Below are 11,935 nucleotides of genomic sequence, written 5' to 3'. Positions count from 1 at the left end.
CCTTATATTCTATTTCTACTGTTTGTATACCTAAACATGTACACAATTGACTTATGATTCTCATAATACTTCAAAGTTAGATATAAAGGGAAAAACGCATCCTCTGTGATGTTTCAAATGCAACTGAAGACTCCTCAACAAGAATATTCTTTACTCCACGCAACAAACGTCGTTCTTAAGGTAATCGATACCTCAAATTGAAGCAATTGCGATAATGTGGATCAATTTTCTTACATCCAAACAATGATTACATTGGTATATTGTTAAATAAAATGGTACATTGTTAAATAAAATGCAATGTAATTCCCTTCTGCGAAAGCAGATAAGTTGTAATTTCTAATGTACGTAAAAGTTTTTAAAAATAACGTCAGAATGTAAAGATCCATACTATTGTATAGTCATAAGCCGTGCGAGATGCATGAAATTGAAGAACACTATTACCAAATCAATCAAAATTTTCTTAAGATACTTGGTCTATGGCCTTATCAGCAATCAAATTTTGCTCGACTACGAAAAGTACTATTTCTTGGTATTCTTTCAGGATACATTATCGTTCAGGTATGCGACACTGTATGCATCGTCATTCTCGTGATTGTATTTAAATAACAGCAATTGTTAAGTATATCAAATATTTTCATTATCTTCTTATTCTTTATTTCTTGTATGTATAACATTGCCATACCTTTTAACAACTTTATAATATTTTTTTATTGTGTGAGTTATATAAACATTCAAAATAGAAAAATTATATTTTTAATTTATCTTTTGCTATTTTATTATATAGGAAATAGGTTTAGAGAAATAGAAATAATTAGTATACAGAACTTATTTATAATTACAACATATTTGATATAATTTCTAGTTGCTATCATTTTTGACAATGCAATTTAGTGTAAATCTTCTTCTTAAAATTTTCACATTTGTATTTCCTACTCTTTTTGTCACAATAAAGTATTGCATTTTTATAACTCAAGCGGAGAATGTAAGTGTACCTAAACAAACTAATTAATCTATATAATATATTGTAACATTTAAAATAAATTATTGCATTCAAAAGTAAGGAAAAATGGCATAATTAGGTGAAGCTGCTGTTAGAGCAGATACGAGATGACTGGAATTTGTTGAACGGCAAATTGGAAATTGATATTATAAAACAATATGCTAGTAGTGTGAGACTTATTTCAATGATTGCAATTGGTAAGAACAGAAAGTTTTACAACTTAATAATACTGCGATATTACATTATCGTTATCGTACTATATACCATGACATGTTTTAGTGATTATTATGTAAATCTTGCTCATTCTGCATCAGAATAAGGAACTTGGAAATTTATTTAATTGTATTTAACTTCGACATAATTTTTTCAGTATTTTGTCATTTTGACACATTGTGTTACGTAACAGTGGAACTTCTGCCGTTGATACTTGATGTTATATCACCGTTAAATAAATCACGATCTTTGAAACTTATCGCGAACACGGAATACTTTGTTAACCGGGAAAAATATATCTGGGTAATGTTACTCCATGAAATAACTGCTATTTATATAAGAGTGATCACGGTATGTTGTACCAGTGTAACTATTATGATGTACATCTTGCACGCATGTGCGCTGTTTAAAGTAGCAAGGTAATGGGAAATATATACAGTTCCTAAGTGCTTGGTTTAATTAAAGTATATCTAAGCAGAATTCTATAGCTATCGAATGAAAAATGCACTTGGAGAGGATGTGCTAGTGATTCCTAATTCTCTAAAGGAATATCTTCTTTATCAGAGGATTGCGCACGTAGTTATTATTCATCGAAGAGCCATCGCGTTAGTATTTAGTTATTTCTATTTTAATAGTGCTTGTGATATTCTATTTCTCATGTTACTTTTTACTATGCTATAAGTTTTATTATAGTATCAAAAATTCATATCAAAAATTGATCATTATGATATTTCTTAGAGTAATTATATTTTATTATACATATAATAAAATATAATTACTCTAATAAATATCATAATGATCAATTTTTGATATGAATTTTTATTAAATTATATTTTATTATACATTATATTTAATTATACATATAATATTTTATTATACATATAATAAAATATAATTCTACTTTATTACAAAATGGTATTATATTTCATTAAACAAAAATATGTTTTAATATAATGTTTATAATGTCTTCCTTAAATATAATATAAGAAAAAAGCGTTGAGAAAGCATTAAGTCGATAAATAAAAGTCGATCGTAAAGTGGAAAAAATGTGAAAAGATTACTTTTACGATATACTTGCAATTTATTACGATAATACATTATAAATATTTTTAATAGTATGATATATATCTATGAATGATACATGAAGGATAGAATTAAACACTTATCAGTAATAAAAATCATAGTGTCATTGTCGTAGTAGTAATCATTGTAAAAATCATATTGTATGATTATTACATATACTCTCAAAGTATACGTTTTTATATTAATAATGTGACAATTACAAAATCCAATTAATGTTTCAAGCTATATTGAGCTTTGGATATCGAGTTTTACGGTGACGTTCACTATTCTGATTTTGATCGGAGTTAGCTCCTTAAGTTTTAATCTGTTCCATGTAAGTTATGCTTTCTCTTATTTTTTATCCCCGAAGTATTCTCTAAGTAACTTTGTGTTGTAGTTGTTTCAAATAATAACAGTTAACACTGATTTTGCTGAATTATATGCAGTTCTTATATCAATAGTGGCCCACTTTGGCTACATGTTTATAATTAATTATGGCGGAGAAATTGTGCAGAATCATGGAATACAAGTATTTGAAGCAACGTAAGTTTAATGGTTTATACTCCTGGATATGTGTTTTATTCTTTACTGTCACTATAAAATAATTCTATGATAACCTATTTTTCACAGTGCAAAATTTATGCACTCTTACTTATATTGTAAAAGCAATACGACTTTTATTATTTTTATCAGTTATACATTGATTTTACATTATGTTAATATATTAAATAATTACAGTTATAATGGATTGTGGTACGCATCGCCGTTTCGTATACAGAAACTGGTATTATTCATAATGCAAAGGGCAATAGTAAAAATCAATTTGACATGTGGGAATATATTTGTGGCGTCTTTGGAAGGTTTTGTTACGGTAAGATAAGAACTCAATAAGCAAACAGAATTTAATAAATATGATCTTAATGAACAGTTCTGTATGTCATAAACGAACTGTGTTTTCAGCTTGCTAGTTCAGCAATATCTTATTTCACAGTAATTTATTCGACGCGAGGAAACTGAAAACAAAACTTTATTAGTACCCATATATGTAGCTCAATTAATTTAGCATAAGTAGCATACAGTTATTACAATTTTATTAAATATAACTCTTAGACCATTGCGTGCGAACATACTTGTACTGTGAATGTGAATTATTCACCTTCTTTTTGCTTGTATACATATGTTAGAATTAGTTTTTCTACAATCTTAACTGCTTAAGATATGGCAAGGCATGAGAACACGTAAGTTCATCTCTTAGTTAAAAGATACCGTATGAGAAACTGGTGGAAGCATATAACTATTGGCTTTGTATTGCGATGAATAGGATTCGAAATTTCATTTTGTTACATATTGTGCTATATTCTTTGCATAAAAAATTATATTAGTGTCGTTTCAATACAAATTTCATACAATTAAACAGTTAATTAAGGTAAACGTCCTAGTAATTGAACATGTGCCAATGATTGAATAATTAATAATACATTTGTGTTTATTAAGATGCTTGTCAGTAAATGAGACAAAATTATATATTTAAAAGAATATCTGACATTTCTTTTTATGGAAGTAAAATATAAAAAGATATAAGTTGACTGTAAATCTCCGAAAAAATTATTCATCTGAATATTACAAGGACAGTCACATTTGTATTTAATTTCTTACCACCTTGAATAAGATATAGTGTCTATAGTTTCGAGTTATTTTTGAAAATTGCACATATACATGCAATGTTTAATATTATTATGCATTCAATTATTGGGTCTGTCTTATTCGGTAATTAGAGCATAACTTGTTTCTCAGTTCAATTATTGGTACAAATGACATTGTTTAATATTTCATTAAAATTATAATCTACATTTATTAATTATTTTATTTCCTGTTATTTTCCGATACCTGAAAAACTAAAGTTTCATATAAACATTAGCCTTCTTAGTACTTCCATTAATTATTTATTAATAAAAATGTAAATTTGATCGTGCTTTCTTATTAGTCCAATCATTGGACATTTACCTTATGTTGCTCCAAGTTTTTTTTATCATTTTAGCTCTAATATTTTCTTAAGAAGAAGAAACGTAAATGGCAAACCACGGCAAAATGGTATTGGAGAGATAATACTATAGTATAATCATTTAGCTAATATCTTACGTATATTCCAAGGATAGAGTTAAATTGTCGACCAAACTGGCAAACTTTATTGGGAAAAACTACATTTAGGCCAGGCTTCCGGTCCTCTTCAGGTCAAAATTAAATAGAAAGTCACTTTCTAAAAGATACAACAATAAAGAAAAGAATTATTTTTAACGTTACAATAGCTTAGAGAAACCACTCAATAAGTAAAAGTGTCCACTTACTGGCAGAAAATGACAAAGAATTACGAACAAAGATTCACACAGTTCGCCACAGAAACATGTCGTATATTGTTACGTATTATTGTTTGTACGTTAAACTTACACTTGTATGCGCAACTTGACATATTATTCGACTACTATTTCAAAGTCATGTAAAGAAAGATATACATTCTCCAACGGTTTAAATGCAACTGAAGATGTCTTTCTTGTCAAGATCGTGTCTGCGCCTGCGCATGAATATTCCATACCCCGCACAATAAACGTAACTGTTAAGATGATCGATACCTAATTGATACAATTGTGGTAATATGGATCAATTTTCTTACATTCAAATAATGATTACATTGGTATATTGTTAAATAAAATGCAATGAAATTACCTTCTGCGAAAGCAGATAAGTTGTAATTTCTACTATACGTTATACAATTTTTTAAAAATAACGTCGGACTGTAAAAATCCATACCATTGTATAGTCATAAACCGTGCGAGATGCATGAAATTGAAGAACGCTATTACCAACTCAATGAAAATATCCTTAAGATACTTGGTCTATGGCCTTATCAGCAATCAAATTTTGCTCGACTACGAAAAGTACTATTTCTTGGTATTCTTTCAGGATACATTATCGTTCAGGTATGCGAAACTGTATGCATCGTCATTCTGGTGATTGTTTTAAATAACAGCAATTGTTAAGTACATCAAATATTTTCATTACCTTCTTATCATTTATTTCTTGTATGTATAACATTGCCTTACCTTTTAACAACTTTATAATACTTTTTTAATGTGTATAAGTTATATAAACTTTCAAAATAGGAAAATTATATTTTTACTTTATCTTTTGCTATATAAGCTAGATTATTATATAAGAAATAGGTTTCGAGAAATAGAAATAATTAGTATACAGAACTTTATTTATAATTACAACATATGTGATATAATTTCTAGTTGCTATCATTTTTGACAATGCAATATAGTATAAATCTTCTTCTTAAAGTTTTCACATTTGTATTTCCTACTCTTTTTGTCACAATAAAGTATTGCATTTTTATAATTCAAGCGGAGAATGTAAGTGTAACTAAACAAACCACTTAATCTATATAATATATTTTAATATTTAAAATAAATTATTGCATTCAAAAGTAAGGAAAAATGGCATAATTAGGTGAAGCTGCTGCTAGAGCAGATACGAGATGACTGGAATTTGTTGAACGGCAAATTGGAAATTGATATTATAAAACAATATGCCAGTAGCGTGAAACTTGTTTCAATGGTTGCAATTGGTAAGAACAGAAAGTTTTGTAACTTAATAATATTGCGATATTACATTATTGTTATCGTATTACATATCATGACATTTGTTTTGTGATTATAATGTAAATATTGCTCATTCTTCATCAGAATAAGAAAATTGGATATTTATTTAATTTTATTTAACTTCGACATAATTTTTCAGTGTTTTGTCATTTTGACACATTGTGTTACATAACTGTGGAACTTCTGCCGTTGATACTTGATGTTATATCACCGTTAAATAAATCACGATCTTTGAAACTTATCGCGAACACGGAATACTTTGTTAACCGGGAAAAATATATCTGGGTAATGTTACTCCATGAAATAACTGCCACTTATATAAGGGTGATCACGATATGTTGTACCAGTATAACTATGATGATGTACATCTTGCACGCATGTGCGTTGTTTAAAGTAGCAAGGTAATGGGAAATATATACAGTTCCTACGTGCTTGTTTTAATTGAAGTATATCTAAGCAGAATTCTATAGCTATCGAATGAAAAATGCACTTGGAGAGGATGTGTTAAGGATTCCTAATTCTGTAAAGGAATATCTTCTTTATCAGAGGATTGCCCACGTAGTTATTATTCATCGAAGGGCCATCGCGTTAGTATTTAGTTATTTCTATTTTACTACTGCTTGTGATATTCTATTTCTCATGTTACTTTTTACTATGCTATAAGTTTTATTATAGTATCAAAACTTTATCATTATGATTACATATTTATTAGAGTAATTATATTTTAGTGTACATATAATACTTTATTACAAAAATGCACTCTTTTTATATAATTTTGATACTGTCTTTCTTACATAAATATAATATACGAAAGAAGCGTTGAGACTGCATTAAGAAAAATATAAGTCGTTCGGAAAGTGGAAAAAATGTGAAAAGATTAATTTTAAAATATACTTGCAATTTATTGCGATAATACATTATAATACATATTTTTAATAGTATGCTATATATCTATGAATGATATATGAACTATAGAATTAAACAATTATCATTAATTATAAGTGTCATAAAATCATATTGTATGATTATTACATGTACTCTCAAAGTATACGGTTTTATATTAATATTGTGACAATTACAAAATCTAATTACTGTTTTAAGCTTTATTGAGCTTCCAATATCGAGTTTTACGGTGGCGTTTACTATTCTGATTTTGGTCGGAGTTAGTTCCTTAAGTTTTAATCTTTTCCATGTAAGTTATGCTTTCTCTTATTTTTTATCCCCGAAGTATTCTCTAAGTAACTTTGTGTTGTAGTTGTTTCAAATAATAACAGTTAACACTGATTTTGCTGAATTATATGCAGTTCTTGTATCAATAGTGGCCCACTTTGGCTACATGTTTATAATTAATTATGGCGGAGAAATTGTACAGAATCATGGAATACAAATATTTGATGCAACGTAAGTTTCATGTTTTATACTCCTAGATATGTGTTTTTTTTCTTTCTGTCAATATAAAATAATTCTATGATAACCTATTTTTCACAGTGCAAAATTTATGCACTCTTACTTACATTGGAAAAACAATACGACTTTTATTCTTTGGATCAGATACACATTGATTTTACATTATGTTAATATATTAAATAATTACAGTTATAATGGATTGTGGTATGCATCACCGTTTTGTATACAGAAACTGGTATTATTCGTAATGCAAAGGGCAATAGTAAAAATCACTTTGACATGTGGGAATATATTTGTGGCGTCTTTAGAAGGTTTTGTTACGGTAAAATAAAAACTCAATAAGGAAAGAGAATTTAAGAAATATGAACTTAATGAACATTTCTGTGTGTCATAAACGATCTGTGTTTTTAGCTTGCTAGTTCAGCAATATCTTATTTCACAGTAATTTATTCGACGCGATAATAGGAAACTGAAAACCAAAATGTATTAGTAACCATATATGTAGCTCAATTTAGCATAAGTAGTATAGAGTTAGTACAAATTTATTAAATATAACTCTTAGACCATTGCGTGCGAACATACTTGTATTTTGAATGTGAATTATTCACCTTCTTTTTGCATAAATACATATTATGTTAGAATTAGTTTTTCTACAATCTTAACTGCTTAAGATATGGCAAGGCATGAGAACACGTAAGTTCATCTCTTAGTTAAAAGATACCGTATGAGAAACTGGTGGAAGCATATAACTATTGGCTTTGTATTGCGATGAATAGGATTCGAAATTTCATTTTGTTACATATTGTGCTATATTCTTTGCATAAAAAATTATATTTGTGTCATTTCAATACAAATTTCATACAATTAAACAGTTAAGTAAGTTCAGTTGCTACAAGTTTTTCTATCAGTTTAGCTCTAATTTTTCTTAGAAAGAAGAAAGGTAAGTGGGAAACCACGGCAAAATGGTATTGGAGAGATGATATTATAGTATAATCAGTTAGCTAATATCTTACGTATATTGTTTGTACGTTAAACTTGTATGCGCAACTTGACATATTATTCGACTACTATTTCAAAGTCATGTAAAGAAAGATATACATTCTCCAACGGTTTAAATGCAACTGAAGATGTCTTTCTTGTCAAGATCGTGTCTGCGCCTGCGCATGAATATTCCATACCCCGCACAATAAACGTAACTGTTAAGATGATCGATACCTAATTGATACAATTGTGGTAATATGGATCAATTTTCTTACATTCAAATAATGATTACATTGGTATATTGTTAAATAAAATGCAATGAAATTACCTTCTGCGAAAGCAGATAAGTTGTAATTTCTACTATACGTTATACAATTTTTTAAAAATAACGTCGGACTGTAAAGATCCATACCATTGTATAGTCATAAACCGTGCGAGATGCACGAAATTGAAGAACGCTATTACCAACTCAATGAAAATATCCTTAAGATACTTGGTCTATGGCCTTATCAGCAAACAAATTTTGCTCGACTACGAAAAGTACTATTTCTTGGTATTCTTTCAGGATACATTATCGTTCAGGTATGCGAAACTGTATGCATCGTCATTCTGGTGATTGTTTTAAATAACAGCAATTGTTAAGTATATCAAATATTTTCATTACCTTCTTATCATTTATTTCTTGTATGTATAACACTGCCATACCTTTTAACAACTTTATAATGCTTTTTTAATGTGTATAAGTTATATAAACTTTCAAAGTAGGAAAATTATATTTTTACTTTATCTTTTGCTATATAAGCTAGATTATTATATAAGAAATAGGTTTCGAGAAATAGAAATAATTAGTATACAGAACTTTATTTATAATTACAACATATGTGATATAATTTCTAGTTGCTATCATTTTTGACAATGCAATATAGTATAAATCTTCTTCTTAAAGTTTTCACATTTGTATTTCCTACTCTTTTTGTCACAATAAAGTATTGCATTTTTATAATTCAAGCGGAGAATGTAAGTGTAACTAAACAAACCACTTAATCTATATAATATATTTTAATATTTAAAATAAATTATTGCATTCAAAAGTAAGGAAAAATGGCATAATTAGGTGAAGCTGCTGCTAGAGCAGATACGAGATGACTGGAATTTGTTGAACGGCAAATTGGAAATTGATATTATAAAACAATATGCCAGTAGCGTGAAACTTGTTTCAATGGTTGCAATTGGTAAGAACAGAAAGTTTTGTAACTTAATAATATTGCGATATTACATTATTGTTATCGTATTACATATCATGACATTTGTTTTGTGATTATAATGTAAATATTGCTCATTCTTCATCAGAATAAGAAAATTGGATATTTATTTAATTTTATTTAACTTCGACATAATTTTTCAGTGTTTTGTCATTTTGACACATTGTGTTACATAACTGTGGAACTTCTGCCGTTGATACTTGATGTTATATCACCGTTAAATAAATCACGATCTTTGAAACTTATCGCGAACACGGAATACTTTGTTAACCGGGAAAAATATATCTGGGTAATGTTACTCCATGAAATAACTGCCACTTATATAAGGGTGATCACGATATGTTGTACCAGTATAACTATGATGATGTACATCTTGCACGCATGTGCGTTGTTTAAAGTAGCAAGGTAATGGGAAATATATACAGTTCCTACGTGCTTGTTTTAATTGAAGTATATCTAAGCAGAATTCTATAGCTATCGAATGAAAAATGCACTTGGAGAGGATGTGTTAAGGATTCCTAATTCTGTAAAGGAATATCTTCTTTATCAGAGGATTGCCCACGTAGTTATTATTCATCGAAGGGCCATCGCGTTAGTATTTAGTTATTTCTATTTTACTACTGCTTGTGATATTCTATTTCTCATGTTACTTTTTACTATGCTATAAGTTTTATTATAGTATCAAAACTTTATCATTATGATTACATATTTATTAGAGTAATTATATTTTAGTGTACATATAATACTTTATTACAAAAATGCACTCTTTTTATATAATTTTGATACTGTCTTTCTTACATAAATATAATATACGAAAGAAGCGTTGAGACTGCATTAAGAAAAATATAAGTCGTTCGGAAAGTGGAAAAAATGTGAAAAGATTAATTTTAAAATATACTTGCAATTTATTGCGATAATACATTATAATACATATTTTTAATAGTATGCTATATATCTATGAATGATATATGAACTATAGAATTAAACAATTATCATTAATTATAAGTGTCATAAAATCATATTGTATGATTATTACATGTACTCTCAAAGTATACGGTTTTATATTAATATTGTGACAATTACAAAATCTAATTACTGTTTTAAGCTATATTGAGCTTTCAATATCGAGTTTTACGGTGACGTTTACTATTCTGATTTTGATCGGAGTTAGCTCCTTAAGTTTTAATCTTTTCCATGTAAGTTATGCTTTCTCTTATTTTTTATCCCCGAAGTATTCTCTAAGTAACTTTGTGTTGTAGTTGTTTCAAATAATAACAGTTAACACTGATTTTGCTGAATTATATGCAGTTCTTGTATCAATAGTGGCCCACTTTGGCTACATGTTTATAATTAATTATGGCGGAGAAATTGTACAGTATCATGGAATACAAATATTTGATGCAACGTAAGTTTCATGTTTTATACTCCTAGATATGTGTTTTTTTTCTTTCTGTCAATATAAAATAATTCTATGATAACTTATTTGTTATAGTGCAAATTTTATGCACTCTTACTTACATTGGAAAAACAATACGACTTTTATTCTTTGGATCAGATACACATTGATTTTACATTATGTTAATATATTAAATAATTACAGTTATAATGGATTGTGGTATGCATCACCGTTTCGTATACAGAAACTGGTATTATTCGTAATGCAAAGGGCAATAGCAAAAATCACTTTGACATGTGGGAATATATTTGTGGCGTCTTTAGAAGGTTTTGTTACGGTAAAATAAAAACTCAATAAGGAAAGAGAATTTAAGAAATATGAACTTAATGAATATTTCTGTGTGTCATAAACGAACTATGTTTTCAGCTTGCTAGTTCAGCAATATCTTATTTCACAGTAATTTATTCGACGCGATAATAGGAAACTGAAAACCAAAATGTATTAGTAACCATATATGTAGCTCAATCAATTTAGCATAAGTAGTATAGAGTTAGTACAAATTTATTAAATATAACTCTTAGACCATTGCGTGCGAACATACTTGTATTGTGAATGTGAATTATTCACCTTCTTTTTGCATGTATACATATTATGTTAGAATTATTTTTTCTACAATCTTAACTGCTTAAGATATGGCAAGGCATGAGAACACGTAAGTTCATCTATTAGTTAAAAGATACCGTATGAGAAACTGGTGGAAGCATATAACTATTGGCTTTGTATTGCGAAGAATAGGATTCGAAATTTCATTTTGTTACATATTGTGCTATATTCTTTGCATAAAAAATTATATTTGTGTCATTTCAATACAAATTTCATACAATTAAACAGTTAAGTAAGTTCAGTTGCTACACGTTTTTCTATCAGTTTAGCTCTAATTTTTCTTAGAAAGAAG

The 11,935-nt window shown here is 28.2% G+C and overlaps 4 protein-coding genes and 2 long non-coding RNA genes across 35 annotated transcripts in view; 4 read left to right on the top strand and 2 right to left on the bottom strand.

Annotated features, from left to right (window-relative positions):
- Positions 1 to 11,935, top strand: part of LOC105286029 (mannosyl-oligosaccharide alpha-1,2-mannosidase IA) — a 738,960-nt gene that overhangs the window by 510,467 nt on the left and 216,558 nt on the right. The window lies entirely within an intron of this gene.
- The window catches only part of LOC105285750, a 249,063-nt gene that overhangs the window by 87,210 nt on the left and 149,918 nt on the right, over positions 1 to 11,935 (bottom strand). The window lies entirely within an intron of this gene.
- Positions 51 to 3,404, top strand: LOC105285732. The gene is made up of 9 exons (XM_026973006.1): positions 51 to 558; positions 863 to 982; positions 1,080 to 1,197; positions 1,371 to 1,632; positions 1,702 to 1,818; positions 2,519 to 2,609; positions 2,673 to 2,818; positions 3,014 to 3,146; positions 3,236 to 3,404. The coding sequence occupies exons 1-9, from the start codon at positions 415 to 417 to the stop codon at positions 3,290 to 3,292; spliced, it is 1,188 nt and encodes a 395-aa protein (XP_026828807.1). The 5' UTR covers positions 51 to 414; the 3' UTR covers positions 3,293 to 3,404.
- Positions 3,163 to 4,740, bottom strand: LOC113562729. The gene is made up of 3 exons (XR_003407133.1): positions 4,621 to 4,740; positions 3,432 to 4,532; positions 3,163 to 3,288 (listed from the first exon to the last, which is right to left on the bottom strand). It is a non-coding gene; the product is annotated as an uncharacterized LOC113562729 (long non-coding RNA).
- Positions 5,096 to 7,916, top strand: LOC113561439. 2 transcript variants are annotated; one of them, XM_026973012.1, is made up of 9 exons: positions 5,096 to 5,250; positions 5,566 to 5,685; positions 5,783 to 5,900; positions 6,074 to 6,335; positions 6,405 to 6,521; positions 7,036 to 7,126; positions 7,190 to 7,335; positions 7,531 to 7,663; positions 7,753 to 7,916. In XM_026973012.1, the coding sequence occupies exons 1-9, from the start codon at positions 5,107 to 5,109 to the stop codon at positions 7,801 to 7,803; spliced, it is 1,182 nt and encodes a 393-aa protein (XP_026828813.1). In that variant the 5' UTR covers positions 5,096 to 5,106; the 3' UTR covers positions 7,804 to 7,916. The 2 variants fall into 2 exon arrangements, with proteins under 2 accessions (XP_026828813.1, XP_026828814.1); XM_026973013.1 differs by lacking the exon at positions 5,566 to 5,685.
- Positions 8,575 to 11,574, top strand: LOC105284602. Its single transcript, XM_026973014.1, has 9 exons — positions 8,575 to 8,904; positions 9,220 to 9,339; positions 9,437 to 9,554; positions 9,728 to 9,989; positions 10,059 to 10,175; positions 10,690 to 10,780; positions 10,844 to 10,989; positions 11,185 to 11,317; positions 11,407 to 11,574. Exons 1-9 carry the CDS (start codon positions 8,761 to 8,763, stop codon positions 11,455 to 11,457), a joined length of 1,182 nt encoding a protein of 393 aa, XP_026828815.1. The 5' UTR covers positions 8,575 to 8,760; the 3' UTR covers positions 11,458 to 11,574.

Source organism: Ooceraea biroi, chromosome 10, assembly GCF_003672135.1.
Source record: "Ooceraea biroi isolate clonal line C1 chromosome 10, Obir_v5.4, whole genome shotgun sequence".
Lineage (NCBI taxonomy): Eukaryota > Metazoa > Arthropoda > Insecta > Hymenoptera > Formicidae > Ooceraea > Ooceraea biroi.
Note: the sequence above shows the minus strand (reverse complement) of the source record. Positions and strands in the feature narration are given on the sequence as shown.

Coding starts and splice junctions, on each gene's coding strand:
- LOC105285732 (XM_026973006.1), top strand. CDS start 415: ATGCATGAAATTGAAGAACACTATTACCAAATCAATCAAAATTTTCTT. Junction 559..862: donor CAGGATACATTATCGTTCAG/GTATGCGACACT, acceptor TATAATTTCTAG/TTGCTATCATTTTTGACAAT. Junction 3,147..3,235: donor CTTTGGAAGGTTTTGTTACG/GTAAGATAAGAA, acceptor CTGTGTTTTCAG/CTTGCTAGTTCAGCAATATC.
- LOC113561439 (XM_026973012.1), top strand. CDS start 5,107: ATGCATGAAATTGAAGAACGCTATTACCAACTCAATGAAAATATCCTT. Junction 5,686..5,782: donor TTATAATTCAAGCGGAGAAT/GTAAGTGTAACT, acceptor TGGCATAATTAG/GTGAAGCTGCTGCTAGAGCA. Junction 6,522..7,035: donor ATTCATCGAAGGGCCATCGC/GTTAGTATTTAG, acceptor TACTGTTTTAAG/CTTTATTGAGCTTCCAATAT.
- LOC105284602 (XM_026973014.1), top strand. CDS start 8,761: ATGCACGAAATTGAAGAACGCTATTACCAACTCAATGAAAATATCCTT. Junction 9,990..10,058: donor GCGTTGTTTAAAGTAGCAAG/GTAATGGGAAAT, acceptor AGAATTCTATAG/CTATCGAATGAAAAATGCAC. Junction 10,176..10,689: donor ATTCATCGAAGGGCCATCGC/GTTAGTATTTAG, acceptor TACTGTTTTAAG/CTATATTGAGCTTTCAATAT.